The 27959-nt window shown below is 40.0% G+C and overlaps 1 protein-coding gene across 1 annotated transcript in view; it reads left to right on the forward strand.

Annotated features, from left to right (window-relative positions):
• The window catches only part of LRRC66 (leucine rich repeat containing 66), a 94727-nt gene that overhangs the window by 14379 nt on the left and 52389 nt on the right, over window positions 1-27959 (forward strand). Inside the window, exon 2 of the mRNA XM_044055721.1 lies at window positions 1847-2016. Within this exon, the coding sequence (XP_043911656.1) occupies window positions 1847-2016 (170 nt within the window). The remainder of the gene's footprint in view (window positions 1-1846; window positions 2017-27959) is intronic.

Consider the following 27959-nt stretch of genomic DNA (forward strand, 5'->3'; position numbering starts at 1 on the left):
ACTCTTGTATGTGATCTTATGATGGTCTCTCTTGCTGAACCATGTGTTGGCCACCATCAAGCCATTTGCCAGACAGAAGTCTAGAGTTACTTCTCCTTTTTTATACCTGTTGCCCTACCCATGTGGACCCAGACAGTCCACATATCCTGTTCTGTCTGTTTCAATATGGCATTTAGGTCTCCCATTATCAAGACCAACCTAAACCTATTAGTTTTATGTCATAGGTCTTGCAGCTGTTATCTAAATACACACGTTTCCTTGTTATCTCACACCTGTTATGAGTTATAGGCTAAGATTATGAATATTGACCTATCCTTATTCTAGAGTTTGATTGCAATGAGTCTGTAACTAATTCTGATGACTTCCCTCACTGTATTCTGAAACCTCACTATCACCAAAATTCCACCACCATTTTTAATCTGTCCTGCCCCAAAGAGGTGGACGATGGATCCCATGCTAAGTGGTTTTGCTGTATTGCCCTTCCATCTTAACATCTGGGCACGGAGGATGTCATCTACTTCCAAGTGGCATCTTATAAATAAACTTATAATGAGTGTGGCATTCCTTAGTTCATGTTTAGCAGGTTGATTGGTTTTATGTCTAGCTTTCACTCAACAGAGTTATACCAGGTAACCTAAGATGGGCATGTGGATATTCACCAGTCAGTAGCTTACTGACCCAGGGCTGCTGGGCTTTATGGTGGACACACACACACACACACACACACACACACACACACACATACACACACACACACACACACACACACACACACACACACACACACACACACACACACACACACACACACTGCCTACAGGGGCACACAGACCCCCTCCCACTTTTAACATGGGTCAATGTAGTATGCCAGACCTGGCTGGATTCTCAACCCATTTATCACCAGCATATAACCATGTCCATTTCTAGCAACATTAGTCAATGTGACCAAATTACCTAGATCCAATTTTTACAGCATCAAGTGTCAAGCCCTGCCACTCAACCTTGTTTCATTCTGAATATTTCTGTTTCTTTTGTCATTGTGCACTTTACTTCCTCCTTATAATTTCTTTCAAAATAATCCATTTGTTCTAGTGCACCCTTCTACTCTGAGAATGCAGTATCTCCATCTTCTCCCCTGGATTCATTTACTTCTTCACAGATGACTTTGTTTCCATTTGCCTTCTCCAGTCTCACTATTGCCTTTGTGTTCTGATTTTCATCTTTGCTATGTCATTCTAGAATAATAGCATTTTTTTCCTGTTGATTTCTTACATGCAATAAATTATGTAGTTTTGTTACACACTTTATAGCTTATATTTAATTATTTCCATTGGTATCACATACTATTGCAGTTTATGGTAATGATCTTCATCTCTGGAATGACTAGTGTTTCATACAAGGGTTGGGAGGGTGGCTCAATGGCTAAGGTGTTTGCCTTGCAAACACAAGGTGCAGGGCTTGAGCCCCACAAGGGATAATTGACTAGACTTAAAATGGCTCACAAGGGCAGTTAGTTTAGTACTAAACTATGAATCGATGAAAAGAAAGAAATATTTCCATAGGCTATAAGCCATAAAAAGGATAGTTGGTCACTGTCTTTGAGTATAAGTCATTTAAATTAAATGTTGAATTTTTATAACAATTCTATGTTTACTTTACTTGTAGGAAAAGGAATAATATAGTAATCGCTGTGTGATTGATTCTAGCTGACAGTTAAAAGTGAAGGCAGAAATGATATTATTAACTCAAAATCAAATTCCTGTCTGTTTGGTTTTGAGTGAATAATTGCTCAGTTATGCATATTTGTTTTAAGGTGCAGTAATGCGGTATACCTCTCTTGTTTCAGGACTGGGAAACCTGCAAAGGCTGCAAACATTACAGCTGTCCAACAATAACATATCTACTATTGGTCCAGATGACTTTTGGGGGTGTAGTAATGTACACGAGTTGTACCTGCAGAATAACAAAATTAATACAATCCACATAAGGGCCTTCATCGATCTAAAGGAGCTAAAGGTGGGTCTTCAGAATTTGTCATGAGCTGGTTATATGAATTAAGATCACAGAGTAGAGCAATAAAAAAAATCATATCATCAAAAAAATGCTTTGAGACAAGGATTTGTTGTAGCTAGCCATATCTGAGAATTCTAAAACCATTGCAGACATTTACGATCTTAGTAAGTTCATCAGAGTGAAGCCCTTTCCTGACACAGTGGAATGGTCTTCAAGGTGTGCTAGAAATGTTTTCCTTGCATAAAAGGAGATGTGATATCCATCTTTTCACTTTTATAAGGTATGACCTTGTATACAGCATGTCAGAATGCCACCGCTGATATAAAGACAAAATATTTTATACTTCTTTAACTGATTTGTGAAATAACAATTTGCGTTTCTGCCAGTGCAATTGCTACTGTAACATCAACTCTGTTTTATGAACTGCAATATCTACTGCGACCATAGTTATATAATCCACTGTCACCTGTGGGTTAATTGTTTTTGGCCATTGCAATGGTCCTTGCAAGAAAGAATAAAAATATCCAGCCTTATCAAATGGAGGGATCTATGTCAAGTTTGTCAACCAGAATTATAACAACCCCAAAAGTCACAAAATGATCACTATATTTTATAACTGTTAGGTTTCTCTTTGGTAGAGGATTCTAGGTAAGAAGAAAGTGCAAAGCAAATAAAAAGTGAAACATTATTTCTACAGGAACTCTTTTTCTTACTATAATTACACAGAATCAGAATTCAGAAAATTGCTAGTCACCAATGACCAAGCTAATTGTAGTTTATGGTGTTTTCAGTGGTTCTTCCAAACAGTCTCTTTCTCTCTCCACATCCCACTGAGTGGGAGTCTTTGCCCTTTTTAATATTTTTGTTAAATAATCACATCATGGAGGAATCTAGGAACACAGAATCTTCCAAAGCAGTCAAAGCAACAGCTTGGGCACAAACCAGCTGGTAGGAAATGTAAACAGGTCAAATTTTGCATGGACTTATAACCCTAAGCAAAGATGAAAAACTCTCAGAATGTTGAGAAAATTTATGCAGAAATAAATTGTTGGAGAAATAACAGAAATAAGACTGTAGATCTTGTACCAACCAGTCTCTATTACCTCAGCTTTAATCAGCCTGCGTTTAAGGTTGTTCTGTACTATACTATACTATACTGTACTATGCTATACTATACTATACTATACTATACTATACTATACTGTACTATGCTATACTGTACTATACTATAGTATACTGAACTATACTGTACTCCTTATCCTATCAGTGATTCACACTTTCACTTTTCTACCTTTATTCCTCTTTCCTATCCCTCCTCCATAGTTTGCAACCTGGGATCACCATGCCCCATTTTCCATATATATATATATATATATATATATATATATATATATATATATATATATATATATTAGCCAGTGCATTGCAGTGCCTATAAAGTGACAGTGCAAGTCCTCTTTTTTTACTTCTAGTTCACTTATTTTGTTCTTAGAAGTGAGTACACTGAGCAGAAATATATCCATTAATCTAACTACTGGTGTCCTAATTTCTGATAGAATCTTCCTGTCCTATTTTGACCTTATTCTCTTTAATAACTTGTCATATCACATTTCCACCTTTCCATTTTAGTCCTTATCTTAATGTAAAACTCCAGCTCTTACTTTAGCTGTCTGTTCCACTGATGCTCAGGTGTACATTGTCCCTGACATAAAAGTACCCATCATCCCCCAGGCTCTTCCTTTCCTGGTATAACTCTGAATCTGTATTCTGTACACCATCGTGTCATCCTTCCAGCACACTTGGAGGACCTTGGTAGTTCTTGAAACAGTATTTTTACTAACATAACTGCTTGTCTGCCTGCTTTACTCTAAAACTAACACTTTCCCAGTTCCACATTCTTTCAGGTTATCTCCTCCCTGACCCCTTCTCGATCATTGTTTACCACATGTATGACTATACATGGGTTGTCTCTTACATTTACCATCATAATCCCTATTCTTCTGTACTCCCCTCCTGATTCCTTTTGTAAGAGAATTCCCTACTGATATTCAATCTCCTGACCATGAACATGGCATTATATTTCATCCGCTGGAATTCTGAAACACAGAATTTCAAAACCAAAATGTTGAACAGTTCTGGAAATAACTTAGCAGTGATGTTGTTCTCTGAAGGATAACATCCTCTACAACATCACTGCTGAGGGCTTTGCCCTGTGCCCTAGTTACTAAACATCATTTCAGTCATAATAATTAGCCCCCTATTCACATATTCGGTAGTGCAAATGTAAAGTTTGATATTCTAAGTTTCTAAACAAAGTACTATCCAGTGGTGGCTGTTGGGGGGGGGGGGGGCTACATAACGCAAATAAATGGATGGGGCCAAATACAGTAGGGTGGGGCTATATTACAGAAGATCAGTAACTGTTACCTGTGATCAAACATATGTGATCATTCACTTTCACCCACAGTATAAATCCACTCATTATTCCGTATTACTGGCTATATATACCTTATATGTCGAGCTGCAATCAACACTCCATGGGGCTCCCCTGTTACCCACTAATCCCCCCTACATTTTCTCAGTGCCTTCCATCATTGTTAAAAGCATTGCTGCACCTCTGACATCTACTTTGCAAACCACAAACTTGTCCCCAGTGATCCACCATATATGTACAAGCTGTAAATGACATCATTTCTACAACGATCCATTCAGTAGTTTAACTATGCATGTACACATTGTAGAACAGAGTGTGTGTTGTACCTTTAAGAAGCATTTCCAGATGTAGGCACTTGCATATAAATAGTGAGCACGTGCAGGCAGCAGTGCCATTTTGAGAGAACAGCCAGAGTGTTAACATGTATGAGTGTGGTAGTCAGTCTTAAGTTTAAGTTACAAAGCCTCATTCCTGATGTGTTTGTGTCTAGTAAAGCTGCTTGAACTGAACCCACAACTATTTGTCTATTTTATCCTGACCATATGAGTGACATGGTGTCAGAACCGGGACTGAGAGTGCAACTTCTTCAAGCCATGAGGTACAAAGTTGAAGATGAAGGCAGATTGAGAAGGCTCAGTGATACAGAGATCAAATGATCAAAAAGGGTCAGGAAATTAACTTCAGTTTATTCACAAAGTACAGTCATTTCAAGGTATTTCTTACACTCATAAGGAGTGGTTTCACAAAGTACAGTGATTTTTAAAGTGTCCTTGTGCTACAGACTTGTTTGGCAGAGTGCAGCTATTTCATAGTCTATTGTGCTATTGGGCATAAGTACAAGTTCTGACATAATGTTCTGGCATATTTATGTGTACATATGTTACGCATTTCACAGACCCAGTTCACTTATGTTTGATCATAATATTGCAGAGAATTGGAGAGTATTTGAGCAGGAATATGATATTTTCATACAGGCAGCTTTTTCTAACAAAGATGCATGTACAACGGCATTTATTTTGCTTAACTTATCTGGGTCAGAAGCCATTGAAAGAGAGTGTCATTTGTGTATGGACCAGCAGTGTATGCAGGAGAGGGGGAAACCACAATATTGTTGTACCGACTGAATCAAGAGAGGACCCTGAGTGCTTCAAATGTAAATTTAGAGAAATGTCCAACCTCCAGACAAATATAACATTAGAGAGGCACCAATTTTATACAAGAGACCAAAAGCCAGGTGAAAGTTTTGCAGCTTAAATCACTGACTTGAGAAATAAGGCTAAGATGTGCAGATTTGGTGATTTGAAAGATGAGTTAATAAATAACAGGCTTGTGTGTGGTGTTAATACTGCTGGAGTGAGAAAGATTTTGCTTTGTGACAGTGATTTAATGTTGAGCAAAGCTATAGAGGTTTGTCAAATCCATGAGATCACAGAAAGACATGCAAGTATGCTTGCAAGTGATAAAAGCATAGTTTCAGCAACCTCTAGAGGAAGCGTAGATAGCATGCAGCATGTGACAAGCAGAAATGGGCCTAAACATGGCAGCTGCAACCCTGTGGGATTCCCAGGGAGGACCCATAACTTTCTAGCAAGTTCCAAGAATAGCTCAGCAAAATGGACATGCTCAGTGCAGTATAAGGGTGAGCCAGCAAAATCCAAGTCAAGTCTTATTCTTAACTATCATAACTATGGTGCCAATCATGACTCTAAAAAAGAGAAGTGCTTAGTATTTGGTCAGCAATGCCACAAGTGTAAAAAATGGAACTGCTTTCACAAGTTTTATAAATTAAGCAAGCCTCATTCAGTTATTAAGAAAGGTCAGCCAAAAAAGTAAGTTGATCATGTGGAAAGCTGCAACCTTACTTTCTATGTAGATGGTCTATCAATGGCCAGTGAAAAGGTTAATGCAGTAGATTTGCTGGCAAATAATGAAGCATTTTTTACTGTTGTGATCAATGGTAAGCCCATGGAGCTCAAAGTAGACACTGGTTCAAAGTATAATGTTATGTCAACAGAAACATTTGCTAGAGTGAGAGCTGGTGAGCGCCTTAATTTGGCTAATTGTGCAAGGCTTGTTGCTTATGGAGGCAAAGAGATTCAAACCGAAGGCTCAGTAGTGCTTTCATGATATTCAGCTGGGAACAGTTACAGCTTGCAATTTTGTGGAGTCAGAAGACCTATGCAGTCATTATTAGGTCTCAGAATGAAACTGCTTTTTTTTACCAAAGAAGTCCATCATGTAAACACATGTCCCAGTTCCAGCTTCAGTGATGCTATTTTCTTAGCGTATGCTGATATTTTTGATTACAAGCTAGGCAAACTTCCAGTTGTGTACTCCATGAAAGTAGACCCAGACATCAGTTCAATGGTCAGACCAGCAAGGAGACTTCCAATAGCTATGCAGGCAAAGTCAAGGTCCAGTTAGACAAGATGGTGCAGAAAGGTGTGATTTGTCCAGTCATGGAACCAAATGAATGGGTGTCTTCCATGGTAGCTGCTTATAAGAAAAATTCAGATGAAATCAGAATATGCATTGACCCAAGAGACTTGAACAAGGCATTAAAGAGACCTCATCATCCTGAGCGTACAATTGAGGAAATTGCCATCCTCATGCCAAATGCCATTCATTTTGGCAAGTAATGCTTGATCAAAAATCTTTACTACTGACTACATTCAGTACCCCACTTGGTAGATACAGATAACTCAGCATGCATTTTGGAATAAATTCTGCCTATGAATTCTTTCAGAGTGCAATGGAGTAAATTTTTTCAGGCTATCCATGTACTATAATAGTGGATGATTTACTGGTTGGAGGCAATGGTGATGCAGAGCAAGACAGAAACCTTAGGAAAGTTATGGACAGAGCATGTAAAGTGAATTTAAAGCTCAGTCCTCTAAAATGAAAATTCCATAGGCACCGGAACCACAGAGTGAGGGGGAGGGAGCACCCCCCCCACACTTTTATAGCTGCAAGACCTGTAATGACATATGCAAAAACTCTGTGTAATATTTCTTTAAGGAGAACCCAATGGGGGACTCATGCGTGCATCACACACTAATGTGAAATTAATGAATTTAAACAGAAAAGTGCACAGAGAACTATGTTCCTTGCTGCTAGCAATTTAAACGGCCTGTTAACAGAGTCAACACCTATGGTAAGGAGAAGTTGCATGTGCTCTGTTGTTTATGTAGGTAGAGTGATCCATTGTTTATGTAAGTAGAGTGTCCCATTATTTATGTAGGTAGAGTGCCCCGTTGTTTATATAGGTAGAGTGCCCCTTTGTTTATGTATGTAGTGTGCCCCGTTGTTTATGTAGGTAGAGTGTCCCATTGTTTATGTAGGTAGTGTGCCCCATTGTTTATCTAAGTAGAGTGCTCCATTTTTGTATTTTTACATTCTTTGTGCCACATTGGACCTTTGGTGCCTCTTTGTTTTTTTTTTTTTTTTTTTTTTTTAATAGGAACTGTGTAAGTAATTAAATGCAACTTGTTTGGTTAGTTGAAAGTGTTTGTCAAGTAGTTGCATTAGTTGGTATAAATTATAGTTGTTGTATAAGGTTCATTTATTCTATTGAAGTCCTTTGCCTCTGTGGACAAATAAATTATTCTGTCCTGTTTCACAGCGTTTCCTTAGTTTTTTTTTTTTTTTTTTTTTTCGGCCATTTGATATTCTGGAAGATGTTCTTCATGTTTCACTGTTGCAGTCATCACATTTGGGTTATCTGCCTGCAGGTAGCCCTCAGCCCACCTGAATACCAGAGTCTTCTGATTTCTGTGTTGGATGCTGTCGCTTCTTCCATGACATCAGGTCATCAGGAGTATAAAACATGCAGCCAATGCCATTACATCAGTCTTTCTTGACGTGTGGTGCCCGAAGCAGAAGCAGTTTGCAAGTGCCGGTCGGCCGACTCCTGAAATTTTTGTTTTCGAGTTTCAGACTCGAAGTCTTCAAAAAAGATAAGTACCCTGTTGGGGGTCCTTTTTTCTTGCTCTAAACAATGTCAGAAAAAATTAACAATTGTCTTGCCTGTGGAAAGCAAATACCTCATAGAGATTTTCATTCTTACTGCGTCACCTGTTTAGGCCCAGACCACGACTTCCCTCACTGTCGGTTTTGTGCCTTGTTCAATGCCTGAACTATTCGTCATCGGGCTATTTTTATAGCTAAATATTTTAGTTCTTGATCTCCATACTCCGAAATAGCTTCATTAAGCCATCGGACTACCAATCTTCCGAAAAAATGTAAGAATAAAGACAGAGATAGACCGCATAGGTCCAAAACTGCCGACAACGCTTCCGTTAAGCTAGTCACCAGTCTGTCAGTACTCAGTGAGGTGCTTTTGCAGCCCCTAATACCCACTACTATAGATTTGCAGGCCTCTACTGAGACCCATTCGGAGTCCGGTATGCCGTGAGATGCTTCTTCGACTATGGAACCTGCGGATGTCTCTGCCTTGGATGGGTCCAGAGCCGCTGTGCAGGCACCGGCTTCTGAGGGTGTATTCAGGCCTACAGACTTTCATATTAAACCGACAACTTCATTTCCAACTAAAAGTAGCAAATTCCTCAGGCCTAAAACTCGCACTACGCCTAGAAAACTGATGACCAAACCGATGACTCAGGCCCATATGCCTCAAAAACAAATGCTTAGAATGGCTGAAAACCTTATTACCTTAATTAGGGGAAGCCGGCATTCCCCCTCTAAGAGACCTAGAACCGACTTTCTTTCTGATTCTTCTGATCAGGAATCAGATATCTCTATTCCTTCTGATTACCAGGATTTGCCCTTATCTACTTATGAGGATTCTGATGCAGAGGATTCCATTCCCTCTGCTTCTCCTCCAGAAGATTTTTCTTTTGGCGAAACTTTGCATACCCTTAGGGAGTATTTCTGCTGGGTAAGCCAGGACTACCCTGAGCCCAAAAAGAGACTTAGGGAATTCTTACTCCTGCCTCAACACAGGCCTCTAGCTATCCCTCCTGTTCTGACTATTGTAGATTATGTTTTCTTGGAATCTAGTCTTACCCCAGACACTTTACCTCCAGCTCCCAGAAAACTTGACAGGTACTACAGAGTACCTGACTCTCACAAGTTCCTCTTTAAGAATCCTACTGCAGATCCAGAGACCATTTCCCATGGACCAAAAGGCATTAAGGCTATTGCTGCCAAAAACCCTACTCCTGATAGAGATTCTAGAGCCTTAGACAGATGGGGTAAGAAGGTTTACACTTCTGCTACTTTGGCAATTAGGGCTCTAAATTTCCAGTTTTGTATGTTAAAGTATCAGCAGCATATTATGAGACTACTTAAACAGAAAATTATGTTAATTTCTGATTGTGCTGAACACAAAGACTTGCAAGATTTAATGCATTCTGCAGAACAAGTTGGTAAACATACTTTACAATGTGGTTTTGATGCTTTAGAAACATCTTGCAGGGCTGCTGTCACTGGGTCTGTACTTAGAAGGCATGCTTGGCTTAAGGAACAAAACCTGCCAGTTCATGTTAAAGCTAAATTACTGGATGCACCCTTAAACCAAGACTGCCTTTTTGGCAACAAAGCAGAGGAAGTCCTCAAAAAATGGAGGAAAAAGCTAAATCTGTGCAAACTGTTAAAGATTTTCTACAAGTACAGCCTCTCAGATTCAGTAGGCATTGGCGTTCAAAGAACTGGTCCTTTCCAGTCCTTTCCAGGCCTTCTCAGTCCAAACCCAGGGACAGCAGACCACCAAGACTTCAGTCTCAGGCTACGCACAGATCTAAGTAGTGGGGGGCTCCCACTTCCAAAGCAGGGAGTAATAAGCCACCCCCCTATGGAAAAATGGCACAATGACTTAACCTTAACCCTTCGAAGCCCTGCTCAACTACTTGCTCCCTTAGGAGGAAAGCTCGCCCTGCATGCAAAAAACTGGGAACTCATTACAGGACAAATGGGTTTTGAACATAATTTCCCGAGAATACAGATTCCACTTCCACACACTACCAACTCCAAATGGTTGGCCAGACCTCCCCCCAAATCTATGGGTGGAGGCCCAGCAGCAGGTTTTCTCCCTTCTCAGTATCAGGGCTATTCAATCTGTCCCAGCAGAACTAAGAGGACAAGGTTTTTATTCAAGACTGTTTCTGGTACCCAGAAATGAAAACTCCTGGCGTCTTATCCTGGACCTCTCTATTCTCAACACCTTTCTGGTGGTTCCAAAATTCAAAATGCTAACTCTTCAACAGCTTCTTCCTATGCTAGCCAAGGATTCCTGGCTGGCAACCCTAGACTTAAAGGAAGCTTACCTGCACATCCCAATAAGAGAATCCTTCAGATAATACCTACGTTTCAGGGCGGGCTCCATGCACTTTCAGTTCTCTCACTTCCCTTTGGCTTATTTACTGTGCCCAGGGTGTTCACAAAGTGTCTAGCTCCAGCTATTACATTTTGCAGGCAGAGAAATATTCAAATTTACCCATACCTGGATGATTATCTGATTCAGGCAGAAAGCCAGGACTAGTCATTACAACACCTGGCATTTGTAAAGAAACTTCTATCCTCACTGGGGTACACCATCAGTGAAAAGAAATCTCATCTAGTACCCTGCTAACAGATTGTATTCCTGGGAGCAAGCTTGAACACAATTTCCCAGATGGCATTCCTCATTCTGGAGAAACACGTTTATTTGACAACCTACTTCAAACTATTGGCCACAAAAACCCAGCTATCTGCAAGGAAAATACTGCAAGCCCTGGGGTTCATGGCCTCTTGCATTCTGCTAATTCCATATGCATGACTCCATATGAGGAAACTCCAATGGTATCTAAAAGGTTTATGGTGTCAACATTCTCAAGACCTGGAAACAATGATTCCTATCATTCCTTGTCTAAGGACAGAGTTCCTTTGGTGGGCAGAGGCCTGCTACCCCAACAAGGGACTTCCTTTCACTCTATCCCCTGCTGCCCAAACCCTAACAACAGATGCATCAGACTATGCATGGGGGGCTCACATGGCAGGGCAGTGCATTCAGGGCAAATGGAACCTGAGACAGATGCACCTGCATATCAACCAAAAAGAAATGTTAGCTGTACAGAATGGTCTGACAGCCTTCAAAGACCTTATTCTCCCAGGACAACTATTGGTAAAGACAGACAACACCACAGTTATGTAGTACATAAATAAGCAGGGGGAACCCACTCCTTCCCTGTCTGCAGACTAGCCATTGCTCAGTGGAGCACAGCCTTGAGCTACAAAGTGCACCTCCAAGCTCAATTCCTGCCATGCAAACTAAATTCACTGGCAGATGACTTAAGCAGAAATCTCATGGACCCACATGAATGGAAACTAGAACACAAAATATTCAACCTCTTGAGGAACAAATGGGGGACCCCAGAGGTAGACCTGTTTTCCTCCCCTCAGAACTACCAATTGAACAAATTCTGCACCAGAACTCCCCAGAGTCAAGCTTGGAAAGTGGATGCCCTGTCCTTTATCTGGGAATGCCTCTTGGTTTATGCCTTTCCCCCTCTGCCTCTCCTCTCGAAGGATCTACTAAAGATCAGACAGGACAAGCCAAGAACAATACTGATTGCACCAGATTGGCCACGCTAGCACTGGTACCCCCTCTTGTGCAGTCTGACACTGCTACAACCATGGCCCCTGCCTCAGATTCCTTCCCTGCTGTCTCAGCAGGTGCGCCAGATTCTGCACCCTCAGCTTCAAACCCTGGACCTTGCAGCCTGGCTAATTCCATGAGCTCTCCTCTAGCATCCCCTCAGTAAGCAGGTGTGGGATGTCATTCTGGAGGCAAGGAGGCCTAGTACCAGAAAATCCTATGCTGAAAAGTGGAAAAGATACTGCTCCTGGAGCCAAGCTAAGGGGATGGCAACAACGGTGCCCAGCCTACCTCATATTCTAGAGTACTTAACAGAAATGCTCCACAAGGGCTTATCCTTCTCATCTATTAAGATTCATGCCTCTGCCATTTCAGCACATTATAATACTGAGCCACCCCTCTTCTCTAACCCCTTGCTAAAACAATTCCTTAGAGGGGCCAAAAATTTAAGACCCCCCCCCCCAGGAGAGCTCCCACTCCAGCCTGGGACCTTAACTTTGTATTGGAAAAGCTCACTCTTCCCCCCTTTGAGCCAGTTGCAACAGCAGAGTTGAAATTCCTTACTTGGAAAACAGCCTTACTTCTAGCCATCACTTCAGCAAAAAGAGTGTCGGAATTACAGGCCCTCATGGCAGTGGAACCCTTCATTATCTTCCATATGGACAGGGTTTCCCTCAGGACTAATCCTTCCTTTATGCCCAAGGTGGTGTCTAGTGTGGCCCTAAACCAGTCCATTCACTTGCCTACTTTTTTTCCCTAATCCACAAAACAAAGCGGAATGGATACTGCACTCTCTGGATGTGCACAGACAACTTAGATGCTATTTGGACAGGACTAAGCCTCTCAGAAAATCTGACCAGTTGCTAGTTGGTTTTGCTGCAGGGGCAGAGGGGAAGGCCATTTCAAAGCAAACCATTTCCAAATGGATAGTCCATTGCATTCATTTCTGCTACAAGCACCATGGAAAACCTACCCCACAGGGGATAAGATGACATTCCACCAGGGCTGCATCTACCTCTAAGGCATTTCTCAGAGGAGTCCCTACCAGGAACCTCCTGGAAGCTGCTACCTGGAGCTCTGTACATATCTTCACCAAGCATTACCACCTGCCTATCTTTTCTAAATACAGAGCTGGATTTGCCACAGCAGTCTTGCAGAGCTGAATAGCTGGCCCTAATGCTCTTTAACTACCTCCCCCCTTCCTTAGCTTTGGGAATCAACCCAAATGTGATGACTGCAACAGTGAAACATGAAGAACATAGTACAGTTGTGTACACTTACCATAAATGTAGATGTTCGAGTGTATTCATTGTTGCAGTCCTGGTTACCCTCTCTCCAGCCCCCTGTCTTCTCTTGGATCTACCTTTCCTTCTTGTTTGGTATATGTATATACATATATATTTTTTTTTCATGTGTATTTCCTTTTTGATAGGGGTGTACCATTCCATATAATTGCTTCCTATTGTGGGGGCACCTGACATCTGGGGCAAGAAAAACTGATGTAATGGTGTTGGCTGCATGTACCCTGACGACCTGATGTCATGGAAGAAGCGACAGCATCCGACGCAAAAATCCGAAGACTCTGGTATTCAGGCCAGCTGAGGGCTACCTCCAGGCAGATAACCCAAATGTGATGACTGCAACAGTGAATACACTCGAACATCTACATTTATGGTAAGTGTACACAACTGTACTTTTATCTAGTGGTCTGTCTGTACATCTAGGCTGACTATTGGCTATATATTTTTGAGGTCATGGATAAAGACTATGGAAGAAGCCATTTGCTAAAAGAGGTATGTTTGCATTAGTAAATAATAGTATTATACAGTGAAATGTTATTAATATTAAAAGCTATGCACTTAGACTGGACAGGTTAATAGCATGCCCACTGCAGACCAGTATTGCCCAAAGGAATACATTCAGCCAGCTCTAGCAACTTAAAACAAAAGCTGTAACTACCATGTTCACTGCTCTGCTAAATGGAGAAAAGACATGAAACTACTGACAGGATGTGGAAGACAAACTTCCAGTCTCCTCAAAGGTAGACATAATAATTAATAAATGGGAGTTACTGCCAAGTAAATGAGGTCAAGAAAAAGAAATCAATATGGAAGGACAAGTGTAAACAGCAATGACAAGTTTTAAAGAAGTGGATATGGTCATCTAGGAGGCCGAAACAAAAAGATGAGTGAGAGGAAAGTGGGCAGGGGTTCCCTAAGGTAGAATGGAAGGACGGAGGGTGAAAGGAATAATAAAGTTGTTGTAGGCTCACAGGAAGAGTAGAGTAGGACTGGCTAAGTATGGAAGGATGGAGGGTGAAAGGAATAATAAAGTTGTTGTAGGCTCATAGGAAGAGTAGAGTAGGACTGGCTAAGTATGGAAGGATGGAGGGTGAAAGGAATAATAAAGTTGTTGTAGGCTCATAGGAAGAGTAGAGTAGGACTGGCTAAGTATGGAAGGATGGAGGGTGAAAGGAATAATAAAGGTGTTGTAGGCTCATAGGAAGAGTAGAGTAGGACTGGCTAAGTATGGAAGGATGGAGGGTGAAAGGAATAATAAAGTTGTTGTAGGCTCACAGGAAGAGTAGAGTAGGACTGGCTAAGTATGGAAGGATGGAGGGTGAAAGGAATAATAAAGGTGTTGTAGGCTCATAGGAAGAGTAGAGTAGGACTGGCTAAGTATGGAAGGATGGAGGGTGAAAGGAATAATAAAGTTGTTGTAGGCTCACAGGAAGAGTAGAGTAGGACTGGCTAAGTATGGAAGGATGGAGGGTGAAAGGAATAATAAAGTTGTTGTAGGCTCACAGGAAGAGTAGAGTAGGACTGGCTAAGTATGGAAGGATGGAGGGTGAAAGGAATAATAAAGTTGTTGTAGGCTCACAGGAAGAGTAGAGTAGGACTGGCTAAGTATGGAAGGATGGAGGGTGAAAGGAATAATAAAGTTGTTGTAGGCTCACAGGAAGAGTAGAGTAGGACTGGCTAAGTATGGAAGGATGGAGGGTGAAAGGAATAATAAAGTTGTTGTAGGCTCACAGGAAGAGTAGAGTAGGAATGGCTAAGTGACCAGATAAAGCACAGAGAAGGAGATGACCAGCACAGACCTGGATGCTGGAACTGATGATGGAATGTTGCAAATAGGAGGGGTAGCAGCATGTGCATGAAGTGAAGCTTATGGACATCCTTTGTAGGGGTAAAGAAGATGGTTTTAGTGATTAGAGACCCAATCACCATGGGATTAAGTGTCTTGGCAAGGCAGGCAAGAAAAACTAGATTGCACCTAGATGGGACTTCAATTCATTAAGTTGTAAGTGTGGGTGTGATCACAGTGGTCAGCAATGAGATAGGGTTTACACGTGGTGCACACAGGGATTAGTGACATGGGGAGAAAAAAGATTAGGTATCTTTGAGCAAAGCTGTGGAGGTAGCAGAAAGAGATACCAGATGAGTGAACTGAAGACTGCATTTTAGAAGTATTATCTGGATCAGCAGCCAGTATGTTTTAAAAACAGAGGATTAGGAAATATAATGACTGGCTGTGGTAGTGGCCAAATGAGGGAGAGGGAAATAGTATGAGAACGGGAGAAACCTGCCAGAGAGACCAGCTCTGGGCTAAGGACAGGTTTTATCTTAGTCCAGGAGGAATAATAATGCTAGCTCAGGGCTGGGTTGGAAATGTACATCTCAATGACTGTATATTGAATTTAAGATGGAAATGTGAAGAAGGTGTCACAGAAGCAGAAGGAATAAGTGCTCAGGCAATGGAAGAAGGACAAACACAGAGCATAGCAAAGGAAGAAAGAAGAGTGATTCAGGACACGTGGGTAGTACCATAATGCACTGCAAAGAGTATGAGCAGGAAAATGGGGAAGGTACAAAAGCTGAGGCGGATGGGGACAGTAGATTGTGCTTTGATCAGCAAAACATATTCTAGTGACAAGAGTAAGTAGGATATGAATAACCAGCCTTAGCAATGGAAGGTAAAAGGAGAAAGAGCTGCAGCAGTGCTCTACATAAAGGTGGGCAAATAATATGGCATAAAGAGGAGGCAGAACACTACCTCTTGAAGTGAGCAGGACAGCAGACAGGGACATAACCAGGGGTAAGTGCTCTGTTGGTGCAGACAGAGGTAGGGAGAAGTGCTGGTGGTTTTATGCAGTAAATCAGTCCCACAAACACATTAATGCACATGATGAGATATGACAGGGGAGCATAATGGAGGGAATAGGAAGAGCAGACTTATATACAAGGGTTTCTGACACAGAGTTGCAGACTGGGATATACCAACTCCTAGCCTCCAGTAGAAAGGCAGTGGGAGTTGACTCGGTTCATTGATTATGAGGAATTCAGCCAAGTGATGCAGAGCTTTACAAGAAAAGTTTAACACTCTGAATGTGTTCCTAGTGCTCTGTTGTTTATGTAGTTAAAGTGCTCTGTTGTTTATGAAGGCAGAATGTGTGTGTGTGTGTGTGTGTGTGTGTGTGTGTGTGTGTGTGTGTGTGTGTGTGTGTGTGTGTGTGTGTGTGTGTGTGTGTGTGTGTGTGCGCCTGTGTGCTTTGATCATACAACTATCCTGGGGTTGGATTGTATGTCTTCTCATAGCATATTGTGAGGCACGCAACATGCTAAAAACACACTAAGAACATCCTGCAGGTCTAGCTCAGACTATAGTGCTGCACAGACATGAAAAGGTAGGAGAGGAAGACCTAGAACAGACCACACATTTGCCCTGGGAGATTGTTGGTCTTCGTGTGTATAATGTTTTACCGAAGTTCAGCCATACACTGTGTGTCCCATTTGAGTGTCATAAGGCAGGGCTCCAGCAAGTATCCAGTATAACCTGTTACAGCATATAAGCATGTGAGGGCGCTACTACGTATGGACTTATTAGATATGAAGATCTATAGCTACATATTAGCTACAGTGACTCCAATTGCCAATTAGATGAATTTGTTGAATTTAAGTATGCAGGGAGCAACAGCAGCATGTCTAAGGAGTGTTAGGTCTGCAAATATTATGAGTTGGCTGGGAGATTTTCAGACATGTAGTTTATTATCCCACATATATCACACTCTACTTGTTAGCCCACAGAATGGTTGCCCTTGTATCTGTGAGCAAGGTGGGCTCTTTATTGCTACGTGGGTGCTACCTATGGCATCCAGTACCTGGTCAGGTGATCATTATCAATGAAAGTATGCATTGTGTTTGTTGTCTTCTGCTGGGTACTTGGAACCCATATATGATCCACCACATATAAATGTATTATGTCAGGAACTTATTAAAAATTCTAGAAATGGAGGCCTGCGAAATACCCAGTATGTCCAAGTTGTCTCTTAGATGTTACTGTGGCCAAGATTGAAAGAGTTATTCATACCTTGATCTCCAGAGGTATAGGAAGGCCATGCATTCCTGTCAGTTCAATGTTTGGATGACACAAGTCAGCCAAGACCTATACCATCTTCTAATCAACTCTGAAGTAATCAACAATCTCATCATCACTGAAAAAGTGCTACTTTAAATGCTGATGGTACTAGCATTGCAAAGACATAACAGCAGGAATGGTACAGCTAAAGGCTACAGTCTGCTACTGCACAATGGGCACTGTGGCTCTCTGTATTCTTGCTTTATAAATAAATTGACACCATTTTGGCATGCCTTGGTTACTTACTTATAGTTAAAGACAATCATGGCTCTATTAACCTTGCGTACATTTAATCTCATTGGGGCGTCATTTTACTACCCAGTTCATTTGCATACCATTACACAGTCACTTACAAAAATGTGTGGCAAGTGTGGGCTCATTGCACTTAAGTGTAACATGGGACTACAGACCGATATGAGCTGGTGATTGCCTGCACATTGCTGATTCCAGCACAAGTGAGCACTGCAAAGGGTGCAAAGCTTTTAGCAATCCCAGCCTCTATTGATTGGTATTTAATTTAGATGAATGTTGAAAAGCTTTATCACTTCACTGTCCTACTAATCTATTTATTCTTGCCCTACATCTGAAAGAAATAGTACTGCCCATATGATTTTAATGTTATTTTGATTATGCTAGACTACTGTACTGTTGTAAGTTTATTTTATATCAATATGACTACGTAATATAGTACACTATATGCTATATGTGAATACTGCTGTAATGAATACTACTGAATGTTAATATCATTTTACCTTTTATGTTCTTCTTTGTACTTACTTTGTTGTTAATTATTGCATAAGTCTATTTTGGAGTTTTTCTCCTCAGGTCTCTGCTGAAAAAGGGCATCAACCCAGTTGGACTAACCCAGTCAACAAATGTCAAATTAATAAATAAATAAATAAGATTTCAAACATGCATAAACTAAAACACTGCAGGTGATTCCATTCTTGGTGAGAAAAGAAGCCTATATTATTTTTTTCTGTGACTGATAGAGCCGCTTTCTGTTTTACCTGCTCCATTTCATTTTCTGTTTTAAGAAATCTGCTTCGCCTGGTGTTTGGTGTTTTTGCTCCGTCTGAGAGAGATAGACACTTAAATTATTTAGGCTGCACACTTCACATGTTTTTCATTGGTTAATAATGTCTTGAGTGGTAATTAAATGCACAGTGCATTTCTGGGCCTAAATGATTTCAAGCCTGCATAAACTAAAGTGCTGCTGGGGATTCCCTGCAACTTTTTTCCAATCGTGTGTGTGTGTGTGTGTGTGTGTGTGTGTGTGTGTGTGTGTGTGTGTGTGTGTAATGCCCTACTTAACTATACTTGGTATTTCAAATTACTTAGGCTCAAAACCTGTACCTTAGGTACGAGGGCCTCTATTCTTTCAGTAAGTTGAGTTGATAACTCTCAACTGTTTTGATTTTCACAGAATATTTGGCTCATACTTTTGGTCTGTTCCTCTTAAAATTTGTGGTTTTCTAGCAAATCAGTGAGAATGTAATTCATTAAATAATGATAGCCCTTTAAGTTTCAGTCTTCCTATCTTTTTAGGAAACACATGGTAACACAAAACACTATTTTAGCAACTTTTTAAGATTATACAAGCAATATTTAAAATGTGTCCCTGGTTTTGGGCCTTTGCCCCCCAATAAATGTTGGCTTTTTAAATATTTTTTCTGCTGTAAAACTAAGAGCTTTAGTTGTGTCAAGTGGATGGTGCAGCGGTAGTGTTTTTACCTCACAGCAAGCGGTTCTCTGGTTTAATTCTTGGCTGGGGTGCCTTCTGTGCAGAGTCTGGATGTCCTCCCTGCACTTGTGTGGGTTTCCTCCCATGTTGCAAAGACATGCATCTACAGAATTTTTCACTGGGCCTCTGCTGAAAATTGGCTTCATTCCAAGTCGGACTCACATCTCTCAACCTGGAAACCTCAAAAATCTGGACAAAGGCCCATGAAAAATAGCTACAAATCTGTATGCTGATTAACATACAATTTGCATACATAATTACATAACCGAACCCACCCCAAATGGAATTGTGGGATACCAACTTTCAAACACAAACTGAACAGACAACCAAAATATGGCCCCAGCCCAGAGTAACCCTGCAGCCATTCCAATGTCCCATTATTTGGCTATTTCGCCCCATTTACCACAAACACTGTAATGTGCATACTGCTTTACCTCTACAATAATTATTTGGATTTTATTTTACACATTGTAGCACAAACACTAATAGACATCTGCTAAACAAAGCAATGCAGTCTCACAATGAAAATAGACTGAGCATTAAAATTTCTCTGCCCTTGAAACTCACATTCATTGAAAGAGCATTGAAACCCACATCCAAAGAAAATGCATCTGGCCAGTGGTGGATAAAGATTACCTTTGAGCTGTTTTCAAATCATAGGCCCATTGCACACAAAACATACATGTGTTCTTCTCTGATACACCTTCCTAACTGTATTAAATTATATTCCTTGTATAGTACAGCACATTTGTTAGAGCGTGTTTTAAATTTGTTTTGAACATTTTTCCAATAAGCAATGAAACAAAATGCATGAACCAATAATGACAAAACTGCCCAATTCAGAACATTTCCATCATAAAAAGTCTATTCAAAACTTCTACAATCCACCATTATCAATAAATATGCACAATCTCTGCAGATGTAAGTCATCAAAATAATTCCACATTAAAAGAGATCTGTAACTAATTAAGAGCTTGCTGCTAGCAAACAACTTTATATTTTGTTTCATCTACAAGTAAAGTGCCTGTTGACCTTGAAGAATAAATTGCCTATGTTACATTAAAAATAAGCTAGTAAATATTTCAATAGGGAATGAATGGCAAACTGATAACAGATTCATAGTTACTAGGTATCTCTGCCAAAGGAGGACATTCTCAGGAATGCGGTGGAGATACACACCAGATATTTGTCTTTGTATCATGGGAGGAAATTAACACAAATGCAAGGAGGACATGCAGACTCCACACAGAAGGCACTTCAGCTGAGAATCGAACCAGAGGACCTCTTGCTGTGAGGCAACACTACCACTGTGCCATCCAAATTTTAAGAGAAACAGACCAAAAGTATATTCTAGACATTTTGTAAAAATTTGTACAGTCGTGAGCTATAACTCCTTCAGTCACAGGCATCAGATGTCGTGGTATGGGTGGAGAACTCAGGCTCTTAGCTTTTGTACCTAAGGTACAGGGTTTGAGCCAGACATCCTAACTACCAGCAGGTATACCTAACTGGGGCATTTACACACACACACACACACACACACACACACACACACACACACACACACACACACACACACACACACACACACACACTAAATAAAGCCAGCATACATAAGTGATATGACTGCAACTATATAAAGCCAGTAAACTAACTAAAGAAAGCCAGCATAACCAGCACAACTAAATACATATATATGCCAGCAAATGTAGCAAACTATCTAAAAAAAGCCAGCATAACTAAATAAATGTAAATGTGCAATGGTTGAACACCACAGTCAGCATAAATAAGTGAATAGTCAGCAATTGCTAAAAAATGCAGCACACCAGGCAAATAAGCAAACTCGCCCAACCAGCATAAGTGAATAAACGTAGCATGATCGGCAACGGTTGAGCACCTCAGCCATCATACAGAATGCAGTCAGCAAACAATCATACTTTTAAACTGTAACACATTTAAGGGAATTCCATTATTTCAGCTGTCAAAATATCAACCCTTTACACTACAAGAAGTAGGTAACGTTCCTGGTTTTGCTTCTTAAAATTCTGTGTTCTAGGTAGTTCCAACTGAAAAAATGTGACATATGTTTATTGTTAAGAATTAAAAAATATATATCCATCCATGCTAAATAATTCTGAATCATATTAAAAGCTGAAGTACTTTTGCAAGTATCAAGAAGAGTTGGTAACAATTTGCGAACTTCAGTTAGTAAGCCCATTTGCTTGATGCTGGTAGTGTTCCACATTTTTGAGAGACAAAGCTGAGAGCTATGAATGCTCCAACATGAGCGGTTACATTTGGAAACACGGATTCATTATAACTTAGAAGTTTATCTATATATTTCTTAAACGTTACAAAGATCAGTCTACTTGATTTGAACAAATCTCACAGTCCAAGTCTCAATGTCAACACCATTACAGATTATATTCCCGTTACACTTTACGATGAAGAATGCTTAAACTTTTGACTTGCTAATAACATTTAATTGCATTATTCGGGTGAATAAGAAACTTCTAATGAAGACAGAAGGTTATAAGAAACAGATATTGCAGAAATGTTTTGAACCACAGTTATTTTAATGATGACAATTTTACCTTTCTGCTGCCCGCAGGGCCCATCACAAGCCGAGTGCAATGAGGCATCTTTGTAATGTATAGGCACTGTAAAAATATATATTTTACATGTACGCTTGCTACTCTCTTTCTTAATACCACAACATCTTTGTTAAGCACAAAGCAGCATGACAGACACGAAGGAAAAGTTGCCTAATGTTTATGTTCGTAGCGTCATTATGAGTAGGCGATTACAAGTCCGTCTCAATTCTGTGATGATTTTGTTTTCAGATTAACCCTACCTCTCAAAAGATTTTTTTGATTTCCCAGCAAAGTAAAGGCACATGTGCCTCTCAGCTGTCCTTGATTTTACTTCAGAATTTTGCTTTGTCCCTTATAAAATCTTTAATTTCCTAGTAAATCACTGAGAATTTAAATATCAATAACGTTGCACGTTAGAGTGCCATAATTCTTATTCAGAAAATACATATTGGTGCAACCCTGCTGTTTTATTAACTTTTAAGTGAACTAGACTAATATTTAAAAGCTGACCCTGATTGTGAGTCTAGGTGTCCCCTCCTCACTTGTTTTTTTCAAGAATTCTTGAAAGAAGAAGTCGATATGTACATAATGCATAGTTACAAATTCAGTTACTCAGAAGCGTAGCTACAGATTCACATGTTGCATTTATAACCCCATATTGCTGTCCTGTACATCAACTTTCCTTACAGTAATACCACACATAAGACATTCAAACTTCTTGTTGTTCAGAAACTGTATGTTGATGTAAACCCTGCTCCTTTAACTCATATTAGCAATAAAGTGTTAACCAACGGTTGAACTCCATAAACGATGGCCAGCAAATGTAGCAATTAGCAAACTAACTAAGGAAAGCCAGCATAACCAGCACACACACCAGCATAACTAAATAAATGTAAATGTGCAATGGTTGAACACCTCGGCCAGCATATATTTGTAAATGCAGTCAGCAACTGCTGAAAAATGCAAACTGAACAACAAACTCACGTTTACCTGATATGCCGCCCGCCATCCCTATTTCCTTCTAGTTCCAACAGGCAGTTAGTAGCTGATGTCATCATGCACATCCCTTTAGGTTGGTGATGCATGCTGTCATCAGCCAAAACTTTTAAAGTGATAAATACATATATATATATATATATAAAAAAAAAAAAAACGAGAGAGAGAGACTGGGAAATTCAGAAATTAAGGGGGCCACTCGGGAATTCATGGCACTCCAATATTTTGCCATCAAAAATGGTAAATAGCGATGAATTCAGTATGGTTGAGAAGTCTGGTCGAACTTTCCTGGTAAACAAATGTTAAATAAATAGCAAATTTCACAAGGAGCGATGAGCTTCAAGGGAAGAGAAGTTTAGTGCTGCTTATGCTAAGCCTGTTTGCATTGTTAGTAGCACAACAGGTAATAGCCTTACTTTTGATGCAGAAGGCTGTGGGTTCTACTCCCACACTATGCAGATGGATCACTGATACTGTACTGTGTTGTACTTTAAAGGGAGTGGATGCTGCAGTCCTGTGAATGACCTCCTTTGGATGAATTACCTAGTAACTATGAACCTGTTATCAGTTTGCCATCCATTCTCTATTGCAATATTACTAGCTTATCATTTTTTTTAATGTAACACACAACTTCTTCTTCAAGGGCAACAGTCACTTTATTTGTAGATGAAACAATAACATATAAAGTTGTTTACTAGCTACCTTTAATGTGGAATTATTTAGATGACTTACTTCTGCAGAGGTTTTGCATATACTGATACTGGTGGATTGTAATGACAGAAGTTTGAGTGGCCTTTTATAGTTGACATTTTCTGAAATGGGTAGGTTTGTCATTATTGGTTCATACATTTTGTTTCATTGCTTACTAGAAGACTGTTCAAAACTACAAATTTAAAACACATTCTAACAACTGGTGCCGTATTATACAAGGAATATAATTTAATACAATCAGGAAGGTGAATCAAATAATGCATATATGTATGCATGGCCCTAAAAATGTGTTTGAAAACAGCCTGGTGGAAAGTGTGAAAGGCTCAAAATCATGGTCAAATTTTAAGCTTTACTCTTGTTACCAAAGCAGAGGATGAAGGTAAAACAGTTCACACCATATTACCTTGACCTGGTCAAGACTTTTGACACAGTTCCCTACTCAGGTGGAGTACAAAAGATGAATACTGAAGGAGCAAACACTTGCATCACTAGCTGGATTGCCAACTTGCTCACAGGATGCAGGAGATCAAAATAGGGGAAGAGTCCAGTCGCCAGTGGAGTCCCCCAGAGTTCGGTGCTGAGAATTTTTCTGTTTGGCATATACATCTCAAAAGTAAAAAGAAATACCAAAGGGCTTTGGCCGGCTAAGTTTGAGATGACTGCAAGCTAGGAGAATTTATTGAATCCACAAATGATTTACCCATCATGCAGGAAGGTTTGTCCCAAATAATAACTGGTGTCAAAATAATGACAATGCCCTCTGAGAACTGACCCAATTGTTTGGCATTTGGGAACTTGTGTGTACAGTGACCTAACTTTTGATCAACATGTCCCCAGAGTCATAAGAAAGCCTTTCTATATTGCACAGCTTATAAACACATTGTGACTAGATCTAGAGATGTTGTTGCCCCCATTTACAAAGCTCTCATTAGGTCAATTATTTTGTATAATGCCCACTTTGGTGTGTATCTGTCCAGCCTCATGCAACAACTGGAATACCTTCAGAGATACCTTACTAAAAGGATACAAGTCTAAACAATAGGTCTTGCATGGACCACCTCAAAGATTTATTACTATACTCAGAATCCTACAGAATGCTTAGTGGTGACGTGTCTGACATACAAGGCAACCTCCGACCTATTACAAATGGACCTACTGAACATTAGCAAGTCAAATGGCATCAGAAATACTCAGTCCAAGAATCTAAACTGAATGTTGTGGAGAGATGGATATATATCACAGAGGCTACCAGTGTTTCAGAACAGACTATCCATAAAAATAAAACAAAGCTCATCCATCCATATTCAAATGCAACTTGGATCTAAGGATAGGTAATAGAAAATGTACTCCAGGATTGCCCCTCATGCCACTAATGGATAGAGGCAGTTACTAAATGCTGCATCCCTTACATGGGTCCCCTCAAATTTATCTATGGTATGATCACAGTTATTCTCACTAGGGCTAATACACAATTGCCATGAGATAGGTAAGACCAATCAGAAAATGTTAATTCAAGCACCAAAAGGGAATTGTCTAAGCTTAAAATATCCTCCAAGTGAACCTATGTTGTGGTAGTAAATAGTTATAAAAAAATGCCCTTTTTAGATCACTAAGTGCCCATCTCACCCTCTGCCCCCCCCCCCCATCTTCAGCTGCTTCCAGCACCTATGGTAAATTCAGGCTACCAGAATTTACTTATATAGGTCATTTATTTACCATTACAGGTTAATAACCAGTCCCTTCCAAACAAACATCCATTCTTGAGATGCCAGCTCCAATGTCCAAGCCTTACAGCGTTTTCTGGGTATGGTTAACTTTTTGAGCAAATTCATTCCTGACCTTAGTGAGTTATCAGCACCTTTAAGAGAGCTGATATGCAAAACTGTTGCCTGGCCATTGTTGGAACAACAGCAGAGAGCATATGATAACCTCAAACAGCAAATTGCCAACCCTTCTACATTAAGGTACTATGATGTCCACAAACCAGTAGTTCTTTCTGCTGATGCTTCAAAGTTCGGTCTTGGTGCAGTTATTCTTCAAGAGGGTAGACTTGTTGCCTATGTATCTAGAACTCTTACCCAAACTGAAATGTAGTATGCTCAATTTGAGAAGGAACTTTTGACGATTGTGTTTGCATGTTCGAAGTTCCGTGATTGTATTTATGGCTGAGCTATTCAGATCGAGACTGATCATCAACATCTAGTCACTATTTTAAAGACGTCTATGCATTCAACTCCAGTAAGACTACAAAGAATGATGCTTAGATTACAAAAGTGCAGTTTCAGAATTGTCTATACAAAAGGCAAACTTCTTTATCTGGTTGATACTTTATCCAGATCACCCAGAGATACCACAGACCAGCTTGATGCAGAGAATTTTTACTTTGATGTCATGGAAGTGCATAATTTTTCTACCACAAGACTTGATGAGCTGAGAGATCATACAAAGGCTGATCTAATTTTGCAAAAGCTCAGCCACTTCATCAATGTTGGATGGCCATCAAAGCAATCCTGTGTACCTCCAGAACAACCTTATTTTCCATACAGAGATGAGATGCTGATGGAAGATGGAATCATTTTCAAAGGCCCCAAAGTCATTCTTCCTACTTCCTTACAACATGAATACATTCAGATTTTGCATTGTGGCCACCCAGCTTCCAATTCTACCAATAGAAGAGTGAGAGGACTAATATTTTGGCCTTCCCTGTCGAAAGACATTGATAAAGTGCTTTCATCTTGCTCAGTATGCAATACCACTTAACCACATTTGCAAAAACAGCCACTTCAGCTAAGCCAGATTCCTAAACTACCTTGGTCAACAGTAGCCACTGACATATTTGAGTGGAACAATCAGCATTGCTTAGTGTTGGTAGTCTCTTATTTGAACTGGTTTGAGATTGATTTACTACCTAACCTAACATCTGGTGCTGTTATTACTAAGATGAAACATAATTTCTCAGTCCATGATAGTCCATTCAAAGTTATTTCTGACAACAGTACCCAGTTTACCAGTCAATTGTTTCAGAGATTTGCAAAAGAGTGGGACTTTATCCATGTTACTAGCAGTCCTGAATAGCTACAGTCAAATGGTCTTGTAGAACGTGCAGTACAGGTTACAAAGCAATTATTAGAGAGGTAAAAGCATGACAGTACTGATATCTTCTTGAATTTACTTAATCTCAGAAATATACCTCATGACAACCTACTTGGCTCCCCTGCTCAGAGACTTCTATCTAGGCAAACCAGAACAACCTTGCTTATCAGTTCAGGTTTGTTGGCACCTAATGCTAAAAATACCAGAGCAGTCAAAGCCCAACCTTTTTAAGAAGCATTCTTTTGAGAAATCCAGTTACAATAAAATGAGCAGATTTCTTCATACGTTAAAAGAAGAAGAGACAGTGAGGATGCAAACGGCAAAAGGGTTTGATCGAATTGGTCAAGTGAGAGGTACATGTACCAAGCTGAGATCCTGCTTGGTGGAATCTGAGGGAATAGAATACAGGAGAAACTGCAGGCATCTTCTTTCTGTGTCAGAAATGATATTGTGGCATCATACCTGTGATACAGACTGCAGATCTCAGTGCAGCCCTGACAATGTTCACACCGAAGAACATGTCTCAGTATCCATTCCTGTTCCTGATGATGTCCCAGCTGTCTCCAAAGTTGAACATTCCTTGAAGACAGTCCCCATTGCTAGATCCAATTCTAACTTTTATGTTACATGATCAGGATGTATTTCTAGACCTAGTGTGAAATACACAGCAACCTGTACATGGTTGTTTTATATGGGTCTGATTTTGTATTAATGCATGTCAAAGAATTAGTTTCCTATAACTGCATCTCAAAAGATCATTTCTGTATAATTGTATGTCATTGAATACTGTCATTTGATGTATGATCTATTTCTCAAAGACAGAGGATGTAGAACAGAGCATGTGTATGTAACTTTAAGAAGCATTTCCAGATGTCAGCATGTGCATATAAATAGTGAGCATGTGCAGGCAGCAGTGCCATTTTGAGGGAACAGCCAGAGTGTTAACATTTATGAGTGCGGTAGTCAGTCTGTCTATAAGTTTAAGTTTAAGTTACAAAGCCTCATTCCTGATGTGTTTGTGTGAAATAAAGCCACTTGGACTGAACCCACAACTGTTTGTCTGTTTTATCCTGACCAGATGAGTGACACACATGCTCAAATGTCACCAAAATTAATTACTACTTCACTGCTCCCTTCAGTAATTTGTCCATGAATGCACAAGCAGTTTGACACAAAAATTATATTATTTCCCCCAATGATACCTTCAGTGCTAGTCTGCCCATATATGCATAACCACTTCAATGACACAAAAGTGAATTATTTCCCTCAGCAATCCCTTCAATAGTTTGCCCATGTATGCACAAGAACTCAAATGACACCAAAATGAACCATTGTATGCACAAGCATTAAAATTACACAAAA

Source organism: Protopterus annectens, chromosome 14.part0, assembly GCF_019279795.1.
Source record: "Protopterus annectens isolate FY-2018-M chromosome 14.part0, PAN1.0, whole genome shotgun sequence".
In the NCBI taxonomy this organism is placed as follows: Eukaryota; Metazoa; Chordata; order Ceratodontiformes; family Protopteridae; genus Protopterus; species Protopterus annectens.